At 35.9% G+C, this 22,375-nt stretch overlaps 1 protein-coding gene across 8 annotated transcripts in view; it reads left to right on the forward strand.

Annotated features, from left to right (window-relative positions):
* The window catches only part of PUM2 (pumilio RNA binding family member 2), a 99,742-nt gene that overhangs the window by 66,358 nt on the left and 11,009 nt on the right, over nt 1–22,375 (forward strand). For 5 of the 8 annotated variants that reach the window (XM_042933597.1, XM_042933596.1, XM_042933595.1 and 2 more), the window contains 4 exons: nt 855–1,091; nt 16,959–17,226; nt 18,295–18,424; nt 20,563–20,697. In XM_042933597.1, the coding sequence (XP_042789531.1) occupies nt 855–1,091; nt 16,959–17,226; nt 18,295–18,424; nt 20,563–20,697 (770 nt within the window). The remainder of the gene's footprint in view (nt 1–854; nt 1,092–16,958; nt 17,227–18,294; nt 18,425–20,562; nt 20,698–22,375) is intronic. The other 3 variants (XM_042933600.1, XM_042933602.1, XM_042933603.1) reach the window with 3 other exon arrangements.

Here is a 22,375-nt window from a genome sequence, read left to right on the forward strand (position 1 = left end):
AGGAATTCAGTATGTAGTTTAGGAAGGTATGTGATATGAGATAATTGTGTATTTGAGGGGGAAAAAAGGCTGATTTGTCTTCACTTGAGTAAAAGGCTCATAAGACCAGTAGTAGAATCTCTGGAATGGGAGATGGAGATCCTGAGGGGTAAGTGAAAGCATGTCTTTGGTTGTGACAACAGTAATGAAAGCCATCAATTGTCTAAAAGGAAGTTTACTTTTTCATATATATTTTGTAACTTAGTTGCTGATGGATAGGGAGAATGTGTAATTTGAAAAGTGCTGAGAAGTTAGTTACCATCTGTATTTCACAACTGACTGATATTCGGGCCAATATGGACTTAAAGGACTATGGTTTGAACACAAGGTAGAAGCCAAATTAAATGTGAATGGTGAGGGAAATGTATTAATAATCTATTTATCAGTGTAATACTTTCTTGGCATTGAGTTGAAGTCTAAGAAACTGATTCCAGAGATTAGGACACTACCAAAATTTAACGTTATTGGAATTTAATCTCTAGCGTCTCCTAAAGCAGACACCTTACAATTGTAGGGTTTATAAATCATACCAGGGTATTAAAGCACAGTAATCATATGTGTCAATGGTAAATATGTGTGAAATAATAAACATATGAGTGCTCTGTTAAGTATCTGGTTACTTTATTGGGGTGCATTTATACCCTTTTATGATTAATGAAAGTCAGTTTATATAGTTATCACAGTAATTATCTTCCCCATAATGTTTCTAAAAGTAATTATTGTGATCACTTCTGTTATTTCCCAGCAAGAGTTGGGGATAGGTTTTATTCAGTTAACACTGTATGTAATTAGGGTTTTTTTTATTTCTTCTTCAGTTGGCAGTTCTGCAAGTAGTAGTGCCACAAGGAGAGAGTCTCTATCTACTAGCTCTGACTTGTACAAAAGATCTAGTAGCAGCCTAGCACCCATAGGGCAACCATTTTACAATAGTCTGGGATTTTCCTCCTCTCCAAGTCCAATAGGCATGCCTCTGCCAAGCCAAACTCCAGGACATTCACTTACGCCACCGCCATCACTTTCATCACATGGATCCTCATCCAGTTTGCATTTAGGTAAAAAAAAAAAAACAAAACCCTTTTTATTTGTATGTATACATGTAAGTGTGTTTGTGTGTGTGTTTATAATATGTGTAAAATATTTAATGTTGGATAAAACATGCCAAATTGCTTTTGCTTTTAGATACTAGCCTTTTGAAAAAGTTCTACTTTCGTGAAAATTCAAAGTGAGGGTCTAATGTACAGTAAGGTAAAGACCCCTATTGTATCTTATGTTCCTTTTATGAAATACAGTGGTGTGTTTTTTCTTGTCTGTGCTTTTGATTTGTGTGTGTTTTAGATCATCTGAAAAGTCAACTGTTGAAACATGTTAGTAAAAGAAATTTCACTATCGAAAGTTTTTGCACATCTAAAGGGAAACATTAGTCACATAGTTCTCAAACTTGAGATAGTTTACTACAATGGTTTTTGCTTTGGCCTTTGAATGCCTGGCCATTTTACCAAAGGGTGTATCAGGGTATATGAATTTAGTATGGTTGTGAGTTAGAGAATCTGATCGGTTTGGTCCATATACTTTTGAATACGTCGTTAGTTTAAGAAAAAAATGTTTTAAGTTTGTTATATCCTTGAATTTGGAGTATTTAGGACTTTTGTTTATATCTTTATATTAAAATTGCCCCCACCCCAAGATTATTGAGTTGGTGGTTACCCCTTTTCCTCTCCAGGAAGTATTTATTCATGTAGTTAGCCGCATATATTTGAAGAGATTTTGAATATCAGGCTGTGTATGAATCCTTATCTCTTCAAGGAAAGTATTTCATTGAAAGTAGATTTTGGATTTTTATAATTTTAGTTGCCTTAATTAAAACAGAGATTCCTTTTTTTGATTTTTATGTGCTTGGAAAGATTTAAATCAGCTTGCAATTTAAAAAGTAATGTTGCTGTTGTTAGCAAATATAAGTTAGTGATTATATTTGACTCCCCCATCATAAAGGTATAGCTATTTTTTCCTACAGCTCATTAATACATAAATGTCCATGTAACAAAGGGATCTTTTGTAGTGATCATCGTGTAAATATATGTCAGTGTGACGTGGCCTAGATTTTGAAAGACTGGTCCTGTGCCCCAAATTCTGGGTCTTTGCTCTTTTGTGGATATTAAATATATACAATTGATTAATTTATTTGGGAGGTGTCCTAAGATCTGCTGTACACTTTTTGTGTAAATTTACCAGTTTTTAGCCTGACACCTTCATTTATCATCTCTTCTTGGTCATAAGGCTGTTCAGTTCCTGATTTCTGTTATTTCTACTCAGACCCACTCACTTCCACCACCCCCATGTAAGATATGCCTTTGAAACTTTGAAATGGACACAAATATTTGGAACATAACAAACCTAAGAATAGGACTTTCATAATAGTTTTGTGTTTTATTTGTTAAGATTATATTTGTCATGTCCTGTCATTTTTTTATAGGTAAGTTTCAGATCAGATTCCTGTCAACTGTTACTGCTTATGTTGTGCTTTAGAGCTTGTAAAAATGGCATTAGTTATTCTACATAACTTGCTTAAAAATTAGAACATAATTTTTCGGGGCACTTGGGTGGCTCAGTTGGTTGAGTGTCCGACTTTGGCTCAGGTCGTGATCTTGCGGTTCGTGAGTTGGAGCCCCACATCGGGCTTGCTGCTGTCAGCCTGTCACCGAAGAGCCTGCTTCAGATCTTCTGTCCCACTCTCTCCGCCCCTCCCCTGCTTGTGCTCTTCCAAAAAATAAAAAAAATATATTAAAAAAAAAATAAAATTTTTAGATCTGTCTCTATAATTAAACAGTAATCAAGATATTTTTCTTTAGACTATAAAGAACCCAGCTGTGTAGATGCTTAGGGAAGAAATTCTCATCAATTATGGGAAATAATCATCACTTGGGCCAGCATTTCTGTATTATAGCCTGATACTTTTGTACCCAGAGTTAAAACTCCATAGGTTTAGCTTCAGCTGGAAATCTGGTATTTTAACACACTTCTGATTGGAATTATCTGTAGGTGATTTTCTTTTGTGATCTCCCAGTTTCCTTTAGTTTTAGTTGTAGTGTGACTGGCAATGTTGTTAACAAGGACTGTATAGACCATGCCAGGGTGAAATAATTTAATAGATTTCATAAATTGGCTCTTTACATAGTGTTCACAGAAGTAATCTATCCTTTGCTTTCATCTGATTGAATCATAATGCAAGACTTACATGCTTTCTGGTCTAAGAAAATACTTAAATTGTATATCCTTCAGATGGATTTCTTCATGAATCAAGTTATCAAGGCAGCTGATTTAGGAAATGCCTGTGGAAATGAATTTGCATGTCTGTTTCTAGAAAACAGAATTAAATCTAGAGGCATGGTCTGGTTGTTGTTTGCTAGTTTGGGCAAGATAGTGTTCTGTATTCTAGTGTTGCACGTTATCAGGAGATATGTATCTGGTTGTCTCCGTTGTGAGCTTGTCAGCCTGATCCACTTGATGGGCTTAGCAGCCTTCGGATAGTTGCCTATTTTATGAGTTTGCAAAAATGGTGATTCTCTAATTCTGTCATACCTTCTGCATTTACGAGCTGGAACTTTTCTCTAAAAAAATTTGCCCTCATGAGTTGTGAGGTTACACTGAAAATACATAGTTCATTTGGAGTCAGGATAATGCTTGGAATCTTTATTTTCTAACTTTGAGAATGAGTTGATACACTAACAGCTTACTTGTGTTCTTTTAATCATCATTGTTACCTGTAAATTAATAGCTTTTGGGATTTCAGTCCATTGCGGTCTGGGAGACATCAATTTTATACTTTTTTTTTTTTATCCAAAAATTTTACCATATTTGGCCATTTGGCACCCTTCAGATTGGCTCCATTTGACTACAACTTTTTGTTACTATTATTATTATTTCTTAAGGACAATTTTTTAAAAGCAGCACTTAAAATATAGGGAGTCAGAAACAAGTGGGAAAGAGCAAAGAAAAAGAAGAAATTTAAAATTAATGGTTTTTATTTTGAAATGGAAAGAGTAGTGTCATTCTGGGCTTCAAGTTAAGTGTTCAAGGTTAAGTGAATTATTTTCTCATATTACATTGATCTAAAACATGTTACTGATTTCTGATACTCTCATCTTTATGCTCATCATTATTAGATTGACATGGGATTTCCTGCATATAAAGCAACATTCTGTATTTTTATTTAATTTACGACTTGACAAAATAATGGCTTATTCCTTGTACCTCTTCATTTTTGAGCTGACTGATGTTTTTCTTAAGGGTATGAATAAGTGTAATTCAAGCTTTGAACAATATATGAAATTCAGTTTATTGAAAGGGGACTGTCAGTTCTGAAAATTCATTAATGTCATGTATTCAGCAATCAAATTCAGTGCTTTAGCTTGTTATGGATTAGAAAATTTTATAACCTGTTTTCTAATCACAGAAGATTTTTATATTAAAAACAGAATAAAATTGTTAGGATCGTTTTTCCTATTAAGTAGATGTCAGCCTCTCTTAAAATTGCCAAACTTTGGTAGACTTTGTCAGCTCCTTCTCTTAGAATGAAATGTTTAAATAAAAATTAAAACAAGTGTCAAGTGTCACCCAATCGGTTTTAAGGCTGTGTGCAATTTTTCTGAGTTTTGTATGTGGTCCTTAAAGCAGAAAACAATGTAAGTTATTTTGAAGTTTTTACTGAAAGTACTATTATCTTTTACGTAACAAATTGCCTGTAACTCAGTAGCATTTGAATAGTTTTCTAAAGCACCTTCATATTCATTATTTCATTTCATCTTAATTGTTAAGGTAGACTGGCTGAGCGATATGCTCATTAGAGATAAGAAAAGTATAGGTCTTATGTGCCCAAGAGACTTGCCCAAACCAGCGAATGATGGAATTGAGGCTAGAACACCATTCTGACTCCTGATACTATCCTTGCTTTTTCTGTTATGCTATTCTAAAATAAACGGAACAGTTTTACACAAAGTATATAAACAGTATTCTAATCAGTCTTTGAAACTGTGTACCTCACAGTGGCGTCGGTTATGTATTTTTAAAGTTGTATATAAGATTACTAAACTTCTAGATCCTTTCTTTCTCATTAGTTATTCTTGAGAATGTCCAAATATATTATCTACTTCATGAAATAAGAATATGTGTTAATCATAAGGCAGGCATCTCAGGAACTGGCTTTAGAGTAGCATATCCAGCCCGCAACAGAACATTTACAGGTGCTCATGGCGATGTAAATTAAAGCATTGCTTCAAACCCTCTGGTGTTTCTAAAAGTCATTTTTATTCATTGATGGGTATAAACTATTCTATGAAGAAATTCCAAAATTATTACTTGTATGGAAGAATTTATTTTGTTTCATTTCTGTATACAAATTTATTGATCTTAGGTCTAATTTGGGATCACAGTGATTAATTGTTGCCCTTATATTTTATTCATTATCCTTTAATAACATTATCTTTGACTTTGTGGTTCTAATCAGTGAGAATATTATCACCAGTTAGTTCAGTTAAGATAATCTCAGGTTTAGAGCTAGCAAATACTTGATCTGAGTCCATGGTTCAGCATCAGAGTAATTTGGGAGTGCTTCTTTAAAGTACCAGGTTTGAGGAGGTGAACAATTTGGAAATATGTGGCAACAGTTTTTACTTATCACAATGATTGTAGGAATTCTGTTGACATTAAATATGCAGAAGCCAGTCTTACCATAACAAAAAAAAGGTGGGGGGAGTTTTATCCCACTGAAATTTCCAATAGTACCCACAGGGAGAGAGGCACCTTGAAAAGAAATAATTCATAATTTACACATGACCTTCTTCCAGTTCACACTTCCTTTTTAACTCTTAGTTCCTGGATCCCTGGGGGCTTCCTATGAACCTTTGACTTTGTCCTCTGTCATCTCCCTAATGCCTTTTTTCCTTCCTACCTTCTTGCCTTCCATTTATCTCAACTCTGCTTGCTATTGTGTGAAGTTTGGGAGAGGGGGATAAAAGCTTATAGATGAGAGACAAAGTAGAAAAGTCAGATTTCTTTTTGTATATGTTTTTATATACTCTTTTCCTCTTGATATTTCCCAAATTGAGCCTTTTCTTTAATTTTGCTGATTGTGTATCATTGTTTACTGTCCTTTTAAAGCTTTCCTTTTTGTCGGCCTTCACATTTGCATTTCAGCTCCCCACTCAATTAGTTTTTACCTTGTTTTCTTATTACTGAGGTAGCAAATAAGTCTTCATGCACCTTAAACATTTTAATCTACCAAGGTGTCACCTAGAATTTACATCATTGCATTGTTTATACACCAAACAATGTCCATTAAGTAAACATAGGATCAAAAATATAACCTTTGAGATATATGCAGATGTGCTTCAGTAGAGATTTATAGCTTTAGCCAAATAATCTTTGAAAATGAAAGCACACGTCTCATGGGGTGACATTGAAAATTGACTGTTATTGAAAATATTTTCATGTGTGATTGTTTTCTTATAATGTGCCTAGGAACAAAATCTAATGTGAAAAGGTCAAGATCTTTACAAACTGTAAAACACTGGAGAAGTTAAAGCAGACAAATAAATGGATGGATATACCTTGTATGGGGGTGGAAAGACTCAGTATTATAAAGAAACCACTTTTCTTCTAGTTGATGACTAGATTTAGCACAGCCTCAATAATTTTTCAGGCTTTTTAAAGAAATTGACAATTTCTTTACGTTAAATAACGTAAATGGAAGATAGAGCTGAGAGTAGTCCAGACAATCTTACAGATCCAGATCCAGGTTAATGTCAAAATATATTATAAACTTACGGCAACTAAAATTGTGGTATTGCCACAAGGATAAATAAGCCAGTGGAATAGAACAGAGGATCCAGAAATAGACCTACTTCTTTAGGTTTACCTGATTTGTGACCAGTGGGCCGCTCTGGTATATTTGGGGAACGGTGGTCTTTTCAGTAAATGGGACTGGAGCAATTAAATATCCAAATAGAGTAAAGTGAACTTTGACTTCTTTCTCTTTCACACGATACACACATACAAATTTTATCATCAAAGAAATTAAGTAATTGGCTTATAGTCATGAAGTTAGTAAAGAACAAAAATCTTGAGCCCAAGATTTTTCTGGCTTATTACAGGATGTTGCACTGCTTCTCAAAGAATGCTTCTATTTCTGTCTACTATCTCTCTGGATAAATAACGGGTCTTTTCCTACTCCCTAACTTTAGAATTTTTGTGAACTTTATTTATAAAATTTTGGTAAAATATAACTTAGCCTGTTGTGAGTTGATGGGAAAACTGAGTTTGAATGTCACTATATTGGTTGCTTTATACTTTTTTACTTGCTAACAATTGGCCTTTAATCCAAATTAAATTTTTACTTCGGTAGTCTCTTCAAGTATTTTATTACTGGTTTTTAAATTAAAACAGATAAAAGTCTTTATGTGATGTTTTAAATAGGATAGTAATAAACTTAATTTATGCTGAGATTAATCCTTTTTTTTAATGTTTGTTTTGTGAGTAGTTTCATTGACCTACTTTTTTTTTTTTTTTTTTTTAACTTTTATTTACTGAGAAAGAGAGAGACAGAGCATGAGCATGGGAGGGGCAGAGAGAGGGGGAAACACAGAATCTGAGGCAGGCTCCAGGCTCTGAGCTGTCAGCACAGAGCCTGATGCGGGGCTTGAACTCACAAACCGCGAGATCATGACCTGAGCCAAAGTTGGACACTTTACCAACTGAGCCACCCAGGCACCCCAAAATTGTGTGTGTGTGTGTATTTTATTTTTGAGACACACACACACACACACACACACACACACACAGTGAGAGCGGGGGAGGGCAGAGAGAGATGGAGACAGAATCTGAAGCAGGCTCCAGACTCTGAGCTGTCGGCACAGAGCCCGATGTGGGGCTTGAACTCATAGACTGCAGGATCATGACCTGAGCCGAAGTCTGACACCCAATCAACTGAGCCACCCAGGCGCCCCCTCATTGACCTACATTTTATAATTTTTGTGTCTGATCAGAATTTTTACCTATTAATTTATTCAGACAATAATGACTACCTACATGCCAGACCCTTCTTGACTGGAGATATTGTATTAAGTCAAAAAAACCACTTGTTAAGTCAAACTACCCATCATCAAGTCAAACTACCCACCATCATGGAGGTAGTAGTTTTGTGTTTGTTGAATGTAGACCTGGCTACCAGAGGTTACAATGTAATGATTGTAATTCTGTTGCCTTATTGCATTTTAATTCTGTTTTATAGAAATATAATGATTCTCTCCATTAGAATTACCATCTTTCCTTCAGGGTTTTTTTTGTACCAAATTTAGCACACTTTATATTAGGGTTACTTCTGGGCTATTTTGGATTAGAAGCAAGAAAGGCCAGACCTTTTGCCACAACTATAAGAATGTTGAAATCTCAATAGATGTTTGGGTAGTTGAATTTGAGGAGTTTTGTTTCTTTGTGTTTTATTGGTGAATGTATTCTGGGACACTTGCTACTTGTTTAAAAAATTATTTTACATTCTACTTGGATTTCTACATTAAAGCATTATTTAGCTGTTCCAGTCAGTGTGTTCTCTGTTCAGTGTGTTAATAGGATCATACTGTTTAGAATACTGCACTTTGAAAGGGCTTATGACAGTTGTAGAGTTTTTATTTTTGTGTGTGTACATTTGGTTTGGTTTTTGGACATTAGGTTAGGTTTATTTTTGTCTGGGTTAAATCTTTCACAGTCCGTTTGCAGTTCAGCCCTCTTCCCACCACAGTAACAGCCCCATCAAGAGACAAAATCAGTGTGCCTATAATGTTTGTCTAGGATCAAAGTTATTCTTCCTGATACTCAAGTTTATTAAGCAAACCTTAACATTGCATAAACTCACTGAGTGATCCTGATTTTAAGAGAAAAACCCCAGGTCCTACAGTTTCCATTTACCCCATTCAGGGCAGCTGGTCATGAAATCACAACAGGAATATTTTACAAGAAATGCAGATGTAATCCATTGGTTTCTTAACTGTCACCACAAGTATTAACGAGAGAGGAAATGAGGTCATATCTGTGAGGGTGGTTTGAGATGTGCGGGGAAGATACTTAGCACCCACATGTCCATATGAGGCAGTGAGTGAAATTCACCCCGCTACTTATGATTTTGGGGGCATAGTTTTTAAAGAGTCCTCATGTTCAGTTACAGAAGTAGTTTTCACTAAAGATTAAAGTTCAGGCAATTTTTAGAACCAAACAGAAACTAGCCTTTTTGTTAGAATAATGGGAATCAACAAGATGAGTTAGTAATAGAAATGATGTAATACTAGTCTGAAGACTATAGTTCATATGTTAAGAGCTCAGTCTGGTTATTTATTTTTTGAAGGCTTATTTATTTTTGAGAGAGTACAAGTGGGGGGTGGGGAGCACAGAGGGGGGGGGGGGCAGGATTTGGAGCAGGCTCTGCACTGACTGCAGCAAGCCTGATACAGGGCTTGAACTCCAGAACCATGAGATCATGACCTGAGCCAAAGTCAAGATGCTCAACGACTGAGCCACCCAGGTGCCCCTCAGTCTGTTTAAATGCTCTTTGATGAATGAGGGAAGATTATTAAATATCTTCTGTTGTGATGGTCTCCCTCTTTATATTTTTAGGAAGGTTAAGCTTAAGTAGAGGCTAAAAGGTCAGGTTACTTAATTGCATTTAGAGAAAAAATTGCAAACAATAGAAATGGAAACAACAGATTTTTATTTTGGTTTATAGTTTACATCTAATGTTTGCTTTATGTGTGGTCATAAGATGTACGACTTTAAGGTAACACCTGACATTTTCATGCTGTTTGCTTTTTGTATTAGCCTATTAAAATGGTGTGGAAGACTACACTTTTTTTTAAATGTTTATTTTTGAGAGAAGGAGAGCTTGAATGAGGGAGGGGAAGAGAGAGAGAGAGACACTGAATCCGAAGCAGGCTCCAGGCTCTGAGCTGTCAGCACAGAACCTAACACTGGGCTCGAACTCACCAACCATGAGACCATGATCTGAGCCAAAGTTGGACGCTTAACTGACTGAGCCACCCAGGCACCCTGGGAGAATACACTCTTAATTAGAATCTCATTAGTTTTTAAACTCATTGAAGCCTCAATCTTTTTCCAGTAAAATTTTGTGTCTTTATATTGCAAATATATAGCTAATAATCACTAGAAAAATTTTATGTGATTTATTCCCCGTGTCACTTACGTCAAGTGTATCCCAGATTTCAGAATGTCATATGACAGGGGCACCTGGGTGGCTCAGTTGGTTAAGCATCTGACTTCAGCTCAGTTCATGATCTCACTGTTGTGAGTTCAAGCCCCGCTTCAGGCTCTGTGCTGACAGCTCAGAGCCTAGAGCCTCCTTCACATTCTGTCTCTGTCTCTGTCTCTCTGCCCTTCTCTTGCGTGGGCGCATGTGCTCTCTCTCTCTCTTTCTCTCTCTCTTTCTCTCTCTCTTTCTCTCTTTCTCTCTCTCTCTTTCTCTCTCTCTTTCTCTCTTTCTCTCTTTCTCACTCTCTCAATATAAAATAAAACATTGTTTAAAAGTTTAAAAAAAAGAATGTAATGTCATACTGTTCTTCATGAGGTATAGTGGGGTATAATTAAAAGCTTTAAGTGAATTATCCAGGTATAATTGTTTTCAAAAAAAACTCAGTCTAATTATTATTTATTCATCTTGAATAAGGTAGCTTTGCTAAGCCTGTTGTGTCACATGTGAAATGGAGATAATAGCCTTGTCCCTTGTCCTGTTGTTAACAGTATAGCACATGTATTAGTTTTCTAGGGCTCCTGTAACAAACTACAACTAGGTGGTTTAAAACACAAATTTATTGTCTCATACTTTGAGGCTAGAAATAAAATCAAGGTGTTTTTAGGGCCATGTCATTTTGAAGACCGAAGAGGCAGTCCTTCCTTCCTAGCTTCTGGTGGTTGCTGGCGGTCCTTGGCATTCCTTGCCTATAGATGCATCACTCCCATGGCCGCCTACATAATTACATGGCATTCTCTCTGTGTGTCTGTGTCCTAATTTTCCTTCTCTTACAAGGACACCACTCATTGGGTAGGAGCCCAACCTAATCCAGTATGACCTAACTTGAACTTGGTTACATTTGCAAAGACCCTGTTTCCAAATAAAATCAAATTCACAGGTACCAGGAGTTAAGAATTGAAAACTTTTTTGGGAGACTCAGTTCAACCCAGTATAGGCTGCCTTCTGGTTACCCCAAATTCCTCTTTGGCCCACGTGCAGAATACATTAATTCCAAGCCAGCATCCCCAAGAATTGTAACCCATCCTGTCGTCAGTTGAATGTCTAAAATCTCATCTAAATGACTCAAGTCTAAATCTCATCTTCTCTGTCAGGTGAGACGCCTAATGTGGTCCATCCTGGGACAAAATTCTTCTGCATCTATAGACCTATGAAACTTAGGAAATAAATCATCTGCTTCTAGAATATAGTAGTAGCACTGGCATAGGATAGACATACCCACTGCAAAAGGGAGAAATTGGAAGGAATGAAGGACTTACAGTGCCAAGCAGGTCTGAAAGCCAGCAGGGCAAATTCCATTTGTTTCAAGGCCTGAGAGTAATCACCTGTGGCATGATGCTCTGTCCTTTGCATCTACTGCTGCCCAACCCCTGTAGCCTTTGCATCTGTGGCTCTGCTTTCAGAGTAGTTCTTAATTCATCCCATCTCTAACGCTTTCAGGCCAGGCTGCCAGTGTTTCTGTAGATACGAAATTCTTGAAAACATTGTTGGTCTCCCACTAATGTCAAGGGGCTGTCCATCTACACCCATTGACTCTGCATTCTCAGCATTCTGTCTAGATAAGCTAAGACTTTTCCAGATCATCAAGTGCTGGTTTTCTTTTGCTTAGCAGTTCCATTTTCAGGGGTGCCTGGGTTGCTCAGTTGGTTGAGCGTCCAGCTCTTGATTACAGCTCAAGTCAGCATCTCCGGGTTCGTGGCATCAAGCCCCGTGTCAGGCTCTGTGCTGACAGCATGGACCCTGCTTGGGATTCTCTCTCTTTGTCCTTCCCCTTGTGCACACATGCTGTCTCTCAAAACAAATAAATAAACTTAAAAAAAAAAAAAATAAACAGTTCCTTCTTCAAATTATCTTAATCTTATTTCACCCATAAGCAGCCCAGACACCAGACCACACCTTTAGCACGTTGTTTGGAAATCTCAGCTAAATCTCCACACCAGTTTTGCTTTTCACCCAGTTTTGCTTTTTTAACACATTTCAGTTGGGTTTCCCCATTTCCAATAACATGTTTCTCATTTTATTCTGAGACCTCACTTGGAACATCTTTATAGCATTCATATTTCTACAAACATTGTTCATGACAACATACGTATTCTCTAAGACAGTAGCCGCTTTTGATACGTGCCTTATATCTGTCTGAGCCCTCATCAGAATTGCCTTTAATATCCACGTTTCTACCAACCCTCTCTTCAAGGCAATCAATTTAGGCTTTTTGTGAACACCTCCAAATTCTTTCAAACTGTACCCATTACCCAACTGCAAAGTCATTTCTTCATTTTTAGTCATTTTTTATAGTAGCACATCACTATGAGTACCAAAATCTGTGTTAGTTTCCCAGGGTTGCTATGGCAGATTACCCCAGCTGAGTCACTTAAAATGACAAATTTGGGGGGAGGCACAATTCAACACAGTATATAGCATTTTGTGCAGAGTTCACTTCTCAGTGTCTAATAAAGAATGCCCAATAAATGTTTCCTGCCTTTTTTAAAGGACCCTCAGTGTCTAACATACAGTATTATTTGTGAATATTAAGTAATTAAATGGACTTTCTCAGGTAGGTGAAAAAAACTGATTATTTTGAAACCATAAACCCTATTTAAAATGAGGTGCCAGAACTCAGGACAAAAAGGTCTGACCAATATTATCCTTTGAGGAATTAGATTGTCATTTTAGACTTTTTTTCTACCACTCTGTATCATTGATTCTTTGCCTGCTGCAACTAACTGGCCATCTTCGGTTATCATCTTACCATTTCCTGAGTTTTCTAGAGCCTTGTCTTCTGAAACCAGCACTGTCTAGTAGCCTATATGTAGTTGTACCCTTTTCAGGACCCCAAATCTAGGATTACCATTTCTATTTGATATTGGTAGTTAACAACCTGCTGTAAAATGAATCCTTGAATAATCTTGAATTCTAATTCATTAGCCTCTAAACTCTTCTTCAGAATAACCTTCAGAGTATTTTTTTTTTAGTAAAAATTATCCACTGAGGGTAATTCAGTAGGTTTTGAGTAAGTCTCCGGGAATCTGTATTTTCAAAAGAATACACAGGTCTGATAAGTTAAGCAGCTGCCATTCCAAATTTTCTGGACTTAGAAAAGAATGAAAAGATTAATCAGGTTTATTTATTTTGTGATTGTTACAGTTGTTACCGTTGTTTTTCTTGCCCTGTGTTTTTCCCAGTAATTTTATAATCTTTTTTGTTTTTGATTAATAATAGGAAGGATTCTAACACAATAGACTTCTCGAGGAAATTAATGAAAACTTATAAAATCATATTATTTCTACTAGGATTATTGTAAGATGCTTGCCTTCACTCGGTTGTCATGAGTGAACTTGAAAAATCCTTACACAAATAGTATGTAAAGGGCAGCACACTATTGTGTGAAGAGCTCTGTCCAAGAGTCCTGGCTGACTAGCCGCATACTGCATTTGGACCAGTCGTCTGTGACATTATAGCACAGATCTCCCTGTCCAAAATACATTCCTAGCCAAGTAGTGATTAAGAAGTGTAAATGCTAAGGGTGGATGTCAATGATGAATTGAAGACGGTTATCCCTTTAACACATTTGGTGCAGAAACACCTCTGCTTATGGACTACCATTAGCAATGGTATGACCTAGATAGCCTATATGTGTGTTGTTTTTTCATTAATTTTGGAATAATTTGAGACTTAATGGGGAAGTTGTAACACTGATACAGGAAAAAAAATTACAGCACACCCTTTATCCACATTTTCAAAATGTTATTTTACCATGTTTGCTTTATCGTTCATTTCCTCTCTTCCTCTCCCCCTCTCTGCATATTCATTCCCCTTCACATCCAGTTTTTTTTTCCTTGATACTTTTGAAAGGAAGTTGCAGACATACTGTCTGTCCGTTACCCATTAAATATATCCATGTATGTTTTCTGAAAATAAGGAAATACTCTTTTATATAACTACAATGATCAAAGTCAGGAAACTGATATCGTACCACAATAAAAAATAAATTAGCCAACTTATTCAAACTTTGCCAGAGAGAGACTGGAGAGAGTAAAGGATTAGGAAAGAGATTGATATGGGGACTCACATGACGCTCATTTGTCATGACTCTTTAATTTTCTTTAATCTTGCACTGTTTTTGTCTTTTATGACTTAAACATTTGTGAAGAGCATAAGCCAGTTTTGTAAAATGTCCCTCAATTCCAAAATAGGTTTGGATGGCATGCTTTCAATATTTAGATAACCAGGTTTAAAATGTTCAGTGTATATTACAATTGGGTTTTAAATGCTTATTTAATTTGTAAAGAAAGAAAGGTACCCTGCCCTGAGTGAATTTTTTTGTTTTGTAAATGAAAATACTAAGTAGACTTCCAGAACTGAAATTTTGAGGTTTCTTTAAAACTAAAGGCAGTTACACATCATGAGACATTTTAAGTCGGCAATGAGTGCATCAGGAGTTTGGTATTAGGGAGCTGATAGAATATAATCAAAGAATATCTAGACATGGAGAGATTCCTGTTAGGTATTAGAAGGTATGAAATAAAATTGGCATAGTCATTTCTGGGGGTAAGTATATATTTTGAATTTGGTGTTGAAAATCTTTAGTGCATTAAGGGTAAAGAGGTGTAGGATTGGGCCTTATGTTTGAGGTAAGGTAAGCAGTGGTGCAGAGACAATAATGAACAAGAGGAGGAGAAGTGAACAATTAAATTAGGGTTCTTCTAGGAAATTTGTGTGAGTAATAGATTCAGAATAAGGACGCAATATAATATTAGGCTGAAGAATTGAGAGGATGTACTCTAGCAGGATGCTTTAGTGTAAAGTGACCTCCAAGTGGCCTTTGAATGAGACTTTATAATTGTTTGTAAAAACAGACTGGAATGATATGCAGAGTATCCCTACCCTACATAAAGGTTAAAGAATTGTTAGAGATTTGAATGGGCTAGTGAACAGTTGATAGAATTGTATAATTAGAAATAATAGCAGGGGCTAGAGGGTTAAGAGTATCAAGGAAATCAAGACAGTATTAAAACACTGAATTCTTTCACATTTTGGATTCTTTGTACAGGAACACTGGTATGCGAATTTGATGTTAGTGGTTTTAGTGTATAAAATGTTCTGTTAAATTACACACTTTTAAGAAAGATAGTCTAGAATTGAACCTTAGGCAGTTAATGTTATATAAAATATTCATGAATATTAATGTGTACCCACTATCTGTCAGACATTCTTTTAGGTACCAGGGATCTAGCTTGTAGGTGAACATAATGTTGTGGCACTTACACTGGAAAGGGGACTGGAGAGTCCTATGAATTATATGTATAATACTCTGGGTGGTGGGAATCACAACAAAAGCTCGGGCATTGGGGACTGAAAGTAAAAGAGGAACGTTTTAAAGCAGTTCACTCTCCAGGATTACAGTTGTCTTACTTTTTTCCTTGTGCCTGTAACTCTTTTTGCCATTCAGTGCCTCTGTATAACTTCACAACTTTGCACTGACAGTGTGTCCTTGGCATCATCTCTGCCCTGTGGTCTGGATTGTATATATAGCACTCCTCTACTTAGAGATGGTATATAATAGCTTAAAGCTGATGGTAGATTCTGTTTATCTGAGCAACTATATTTGCACGTTACGGTTTTCTATACATTTTTCTTTTTTAAAAGGACACTGTCAAGTACTTTTAAATGACTTTTGTAATAACAATTTCCTGCTTGTATTTTTTGTTTGTTTCTATTGACTGCCCTTTAATTTTCTTGTTTGAAATGGGATATAATAAGTTAAAGAGGCTTTTTATGCGTCTCAAATGATCAACATTAAAGCTCTAGGAAAAATACATTTTGTTTATTTCTAGTTCTTGTCAGTAAAATAATAGTATTTTATGGAGAGTATTCCTTTAAAATTTTTAAAATACTTTAAGATGTAATGGATTTATTTTCTTTAAGAAATGGTTTTTTGTGGCTTCTGGCTGGCTCAGTCAGTAGAGCATGCAACTCTTGATCTCAGGGTCATGAGTTTGAGCCCCATGTTGTGTGTAGAGTTTACTTTTTTAAAAATCCGTTTTTCTTTACATAGAGGTATATGTATTACCTAATGCATTTTTAAAAATACAGTCCAAAAAAGTACAAATTTAGCCCTCAGTGTTCCATAAACACTGCAAGTAAATTTCAGCCCAACTGTATTTCAGTGGCTTCAAATCTGAGTTTGCTTAGCTATCTGTAACCTTGTTAATAAACTGGAAATTTTGTTGGTAGTTTTAGTATTCTGGTATTGATATTAGTATGTATGACATTACTTGCTATAATTATGTTTTAAACTAAGCTTCCAAGAACAAATACAACTTTTATATATGATATTAGGTGTTATGATTATGATTGAAACTAAACTGCCAAGAACAAATACAGGTTTATTTTTCTCATCTTTTCTAGTCTTTTTTATCCCCCAGATCCTGTAGTCACACACAATAAGTAAATGTGTGAGATTTTCCCTCCAGTTTCAATTTCCTGTTAAAACATATAGGAATTAGTGGTCAGTGGAGTGGTTATTTCTTTATTGATTGAATTTTAGTGTAAGTAACTCTTATTTGAGGAATGGCCTTGTCAAAAATATTTGCTGACCACAGCTGCTTTGTTGTAGGAGGCCTGACAAATGGTAGTGGTCGATATATCTCTGCAGCGCCTGGAGCAGAAGCAAAATACCGGAGTGCTTCAAGCACTTCCAGTCTGTTCAGCTCCAGCAGCCAGCTCTTTCCTCCTTCCCGGCTTCGGTATAATAGGTCTGATATTATGCCTTCCGGCCGAAGTAGATTATTGGAAGATTTCAGAAACAACCGCTTCCCAAACCTTCAACTTAGAGACTTGATTGGGCACATAGTTGAGTTTTCTCAAGACCAGCACGGTTCTAGGTAAGTGATTGTGGTTTAGGATACTGAGCACTGTATTTTTGCTTTGAAAATTACTGCCTTGTAGGAGTCTAAAATTTTCTTGACTGGGATCATTTAAGGAACTTTTTACAGAATAAAGGCCCAATAATGGATTTCTTCTTCGCTATTAGGACATATGATAAAAATAAAGGTTTTTAAATTATTTATGGTTTCCCAGTTTTCTATAATGAGAATACTTTTATAATGAAAATATAGGAGTGCCCTTTTTTGGGTTATTTTTATTACATTGATTCTGAATACACTCAACTTTAATTTTCCTTTGAAAAGAATGCTCTGAATTATATTTGTGGATGTAAATGTCCCTGATGTAGACCTTGTCTAAAAAAAAATTTTTAAAAGAAGGTTAAATGCTTTTGTGTTTGTATTTGTATAGATTTGTATTTGATGTGATATGTCTTAAGTTGAAACATTTCACTTTTCTTTTAGAAGAATTTGGTGACTTTGAACATTAAACATAATGTTCTCTTATAGTACTTAAGGTACATGTAAATTAGTGTTCTTCTCAAGATAGAACACAAAAAGGAAAATAGAATTGTAACACATTTATTAAATTTAATTATTTTTTCCTTTTATAGTTTTATTTTATCTCCCTAAAGTTGAAAATTCCTTAAGAGTAGCACATGAACCTTGTGTCATTCACAATGGCTAGGAATTCATTTGTGTTTGATAAATTTACTTCTAAGGGTTTCTTTCATTAGGCTCTAAACTTAAATATTTAATACTATTATGAAAAATGTATGAATAACCAGTAAAATCTAGTTTTCTTCATTGATTATAATGCAGATTATAATATATCCAAATGTCTGCCTAATAGTTACTTTAAATTAAGGCATTATAAAGAAATGCTTCATAGCTTTTGCCTTTTTTGCTTTAAATTTGCTGTTCACAGTATTAAATGTGTTAGTACTATTCCTGGAAGTAATTTTATGTGTATATATGTGGGGGTGTGTGATACTCAAGTCAGATACAGATTTTGCAGGAGCTTATTTTCAATGTGCTGTGATGACATATAAAATGTTTCCTATATAGATTCATACAACAAAAACTAGAGAGAGCTACTCCAGCTGAGCGACAGATGGTATTTAATGAAATTCTACAAGCAGCCTATCAATTAATGACAGATGTTTTTGGAAACTATGTTATACAGAAATTTTTTGAGGTAAGCACATATACATATTTGTACATCCAACTATATTGCTGAATGCGTAGAAAAGTTCAGAAAGTTGGGTAAGAGTCATTTTCATATAAAAATATATGCACTTGGGAAAAAATATTTTGCAAAGTATGTATCTGATAAAGATTTCATATCCAGACTATATAAAGAACTAAAACTCAACAAGAGAACGACAACCCTATTAAAAAATGGACAGGAGAGGGGTACCTGGGTTGCCCAGTTGGTTGAGCATCTGACTTGGGCTCAGGTCATGATCTCGCGGTTTGTGAGTGTGAGCCCCACATTGGGCTCCATGCTGTTAACTTCGTTCCCGCTTTGGATCCTCTGTCCCCCTTCCTCTGCCCGTACAGAGAGAGCTTGTACTCTCTCAAAGATAAACATTAAAATAATGTAACAGACAGGAGGAGCACCTGGCTGGCTCAGTTGGTGGAGCATGTGACTCTTGATCTCAAGGTTGTGGGTTTGAGCCCCATGTATAGAGATTACTTTAAAAAAAAAAACAAAAAATAAAAATGGACAGATGACCTGAATAGACCTTTCTCCTCAGAAAATATACATGTAGCCAAGAAGCACATGAAAAGAAGCTCAACATCCTTAGTCATTAGGGAAATGCAGATCAAAACCACAGTGAGATTCTACGCTACATCTACTAGGATGGCTTTAGAGGGCCGGGGGGAATAACAAATGTTGGTGGAGATTTGGAGAAATTGGAACCTCATACGTTGTCAGTAGTAATGTAAAATGGTGCAGCTATTGTGAAAAAGTTTGGCAGTTCCTTCAAACTTTTCTTTTTTTGAGAGAGAGCACGTGTGAGCAGGGAAAGGGACAGAGGGAGAGAGAGAATCCCATGCAGGCTCCATGCCCAGTGGAGGTGGCATGAGGCTCAGTCTCATGACCTTGAGATCATGACTTGAGCCCAAATGAAGAGCTGGACACTTAACCACCTGAGCCACCCAGGCACCTCGGCAGTTCCTTAAAAAAAAAAAACCTAAACATAAAAATTATCTTACAACCCAGCAATTCCACTCCTGTATACCCAAAAGAATTGAAAACAAGGACTCAAACACCGTTTGTTTCCGCATTATTCACAGTAGCCAAAAGGTGGAAACAACCTATATGTCCAACAGATGAATGGATAAATGTGGTATATGCATACAATAAGAATGTTATTCAGCCACGAGGAATAAAGTTCTGTTACATACTACATCATGGATGAAGCTAAGTAAAATAAGCCAGATGTAAAAGAACAAACATCATAGTGTTTTTCTTATATGAGATAGCCAGAACAGCCAAATTGATAGGGGCATAAAGTAGATTAGGGTTTACCAGGTGCTGAGGGGGGGTGGGGGGGTGGGGGGGGGGTTACTGCTTAATGTATGCAGTGTTTCTGTTTGAGGCAACGGGAATGATTTGGAAACAGTTTGTAGTGATAATTGCACAACATTGTGAATTAATGCCATTGAATTATGCACTTAAAATGGTTAAAATGACATTTTATGCTATATATTTTATCACAAAAATATTTTTAAAATATGGGCCTACTTTAAATGAGAAGTTTAGTAGTAATCTGATTAATATTTGAAAATATAAAGCATTGAGAGTAAATCTTAGATGAAGAAATTAGTGATAATAGTATAGTCTTTATTTACATTTGTTAGATGTGTCATGTATTTTGTATTTTAGCTAATTTTCAGTTTACAACTAAGTATCTCTGTTTTAGTTTTACTTAAGTTTCCTCCACAGTTACATCAGAATATAGTTTGTCTGAATGTAATTTGGTCTGAATGCATGGTCAGAAGTTCATTACGTTAAAGATGAGGGGATTTTATTTGTTTAAAATGAAATGTAATACTGTGTACTTTAAAAGAATTACAGGTGATTAATATATTAGCAAAAAGGAAATTTTAGATAATGAGACTTAACCCCCCCATGAAAGTAATGCAGTTATTTCAGGCAGTTCTGGATTTATCTTAATTAGCTTTTACCTAAGTCCTCTTCCCTACATGATTACAAATTGTGATATTTTAAAAATAGAATGAATAGGCCGCAAACAGTGGGTTATTCAGGTTTAACAAAATTAATATAATGGTTATTTTTATTAATACTGATTTCTTTTCTATCAGTTTGGGAGTTTGGATCAAAAATTAGCTCTCGCCACTCGTATTCGTGGGCATGTTCTGCCTTTAGCCTTGCAGATGTATGGCTGTCGTGTTATCCAGAAAGCTCTGGAGTCTATTTCATCTGACCAGCAGGTAATTGTAAGTTAAGACAAACTTTTTGTATTTTATTCAGTTTTTAAATTATTACTTTATATTTCCCCAATTAGAATAAAATACTTTAAATAATCTGTCTCAAACAGTACATTTTAATTACATATTATACTATAGATCTTTGATCTGTCCTCTTCATTCTCTTCAACATCTCTTCATCTTTAAATGAAGATAATTTGAGGGCCTGCTGTGTGGGAAGCAAAATGCTACACTTGCTTATTTGATTTCCTGTAGTATCAGGAATACCTTTATTGTTTCCAAAATGTATTTGGATTGTACCACTTTTTTTTTTTTTTTTTTAACTTTTTTTAAATGTTTATTTTTGAGAGAGAGACAGACACAGAATCCAAAGCAGGCTCCAGTCTCTGAGCTGTCAGAGCCCGTCGCAGGGGTCAAACCTATGAACTGGGAGATCATGACCTGAGCTGAAGTCGGACACTTAACCAACTGTGCCACCCAGGCGCCCCAGATTGTACTACATTTATAACCACAAGAATAAAATTATCTTTTTTCAATACAGTGCTTTTTTTTTTTTTTTTTTTTTTTAATTCCAGTTCACATAAAAACATAACACTTCACAATTTGTGTGTCATCCTTGCACAGGGGCTATACTAGTCGTTGTACCATTCCACTTTTTTTTTTTTTTTTTTTTTTAATGTTTATGTTTGAGAGAGAGCGTGAGTGGGGCAGGAGCAGAGAGAAAGGGAGACACAGAATCTGAAGCCAGCTCCAAACTCTGAGCTGTCAGCATAGAGCCTGATGTGGGGTTCGAACTCATGAATCATGAGATCATGACCTGAGCTGAAGTTGGATGCTTAACCAACTGAGCCACTCAGGTGCCCCTGTACCATTCCACTTTTTTTTTTTTTTTTTTTCCTTAATGTTTATTCATATTTGAGAGAGAGAGAGTGTGAAAGTGAGCACAGGGTAGAGGCAGACACAGAATCTAAACTGGGCTCCAGGCTCTGAGCATAGAGCCCGACACGGGGCTCAAATTCAGAAGCTGTGAGATCATGACCTGAGCCGAAGTTGAATGCTTAACTGACTGAGCCACCCAGGTGCCCCACCATTCCACTTTTACTGTATATGCTGCTGAAGCAAGCACAAGTAAAAAAATTTTGTTTTATTTTTTCCATAAATCATGAATAAGACATATTAATGAGAAAAAAATCTTAATCTTATGTTTCTATTCTAAGACACTCAAAACTAGTTTTCCCTTCCTTCCTATCCTTTTTTTACGTTTTTTTTTTAACGTTTATTTATTTTTTGAGAGACAGAGAGGGACAGAGCATGAGCGGGGGAGGGGCAGGGAGAGAGGGAGTCACAGAATCCAAAGCAGGCTTCAGTCTCTTAGCTGTCAGCACAGAGCCCAACCCGGGGCTTGAACTCAGGAACAGTGAGATCATGACCTGAGCCGAAGTTGAACGTTTAACCAACTGAGCCACCCAGGCACCCCTCTGCCCGTCCCTTTTAGCTGCAACTTTATTTATAACATGCAAGAAAGACCAGTTTAAAGATTTTTTTTTTTTAAAGCTTAAACCTTTTTTTTTTTTTTAAAAGGTTGAACAACCAGGCTAGCAAAAAGGTACTCAATACATACTTTCCTTATATCAAACAAGCTAATATTTTAGTACAGTGTAACTATACAAAATGTATAAAATAGAGA

Source organism: Panthera leo, chromosome A3 (assembly GCF_018350215.1).
Source record: "Panthera leo isolate Ple1 chromosome A3, P.leo_Ple1_pat1.1, whole genome shotgun sequence".
Lineage (NCBI taxonomy): Eukaryota > Metazoa > Chordata > Mammalia > Carnivora > Felidae > Panthera > Panthera leo.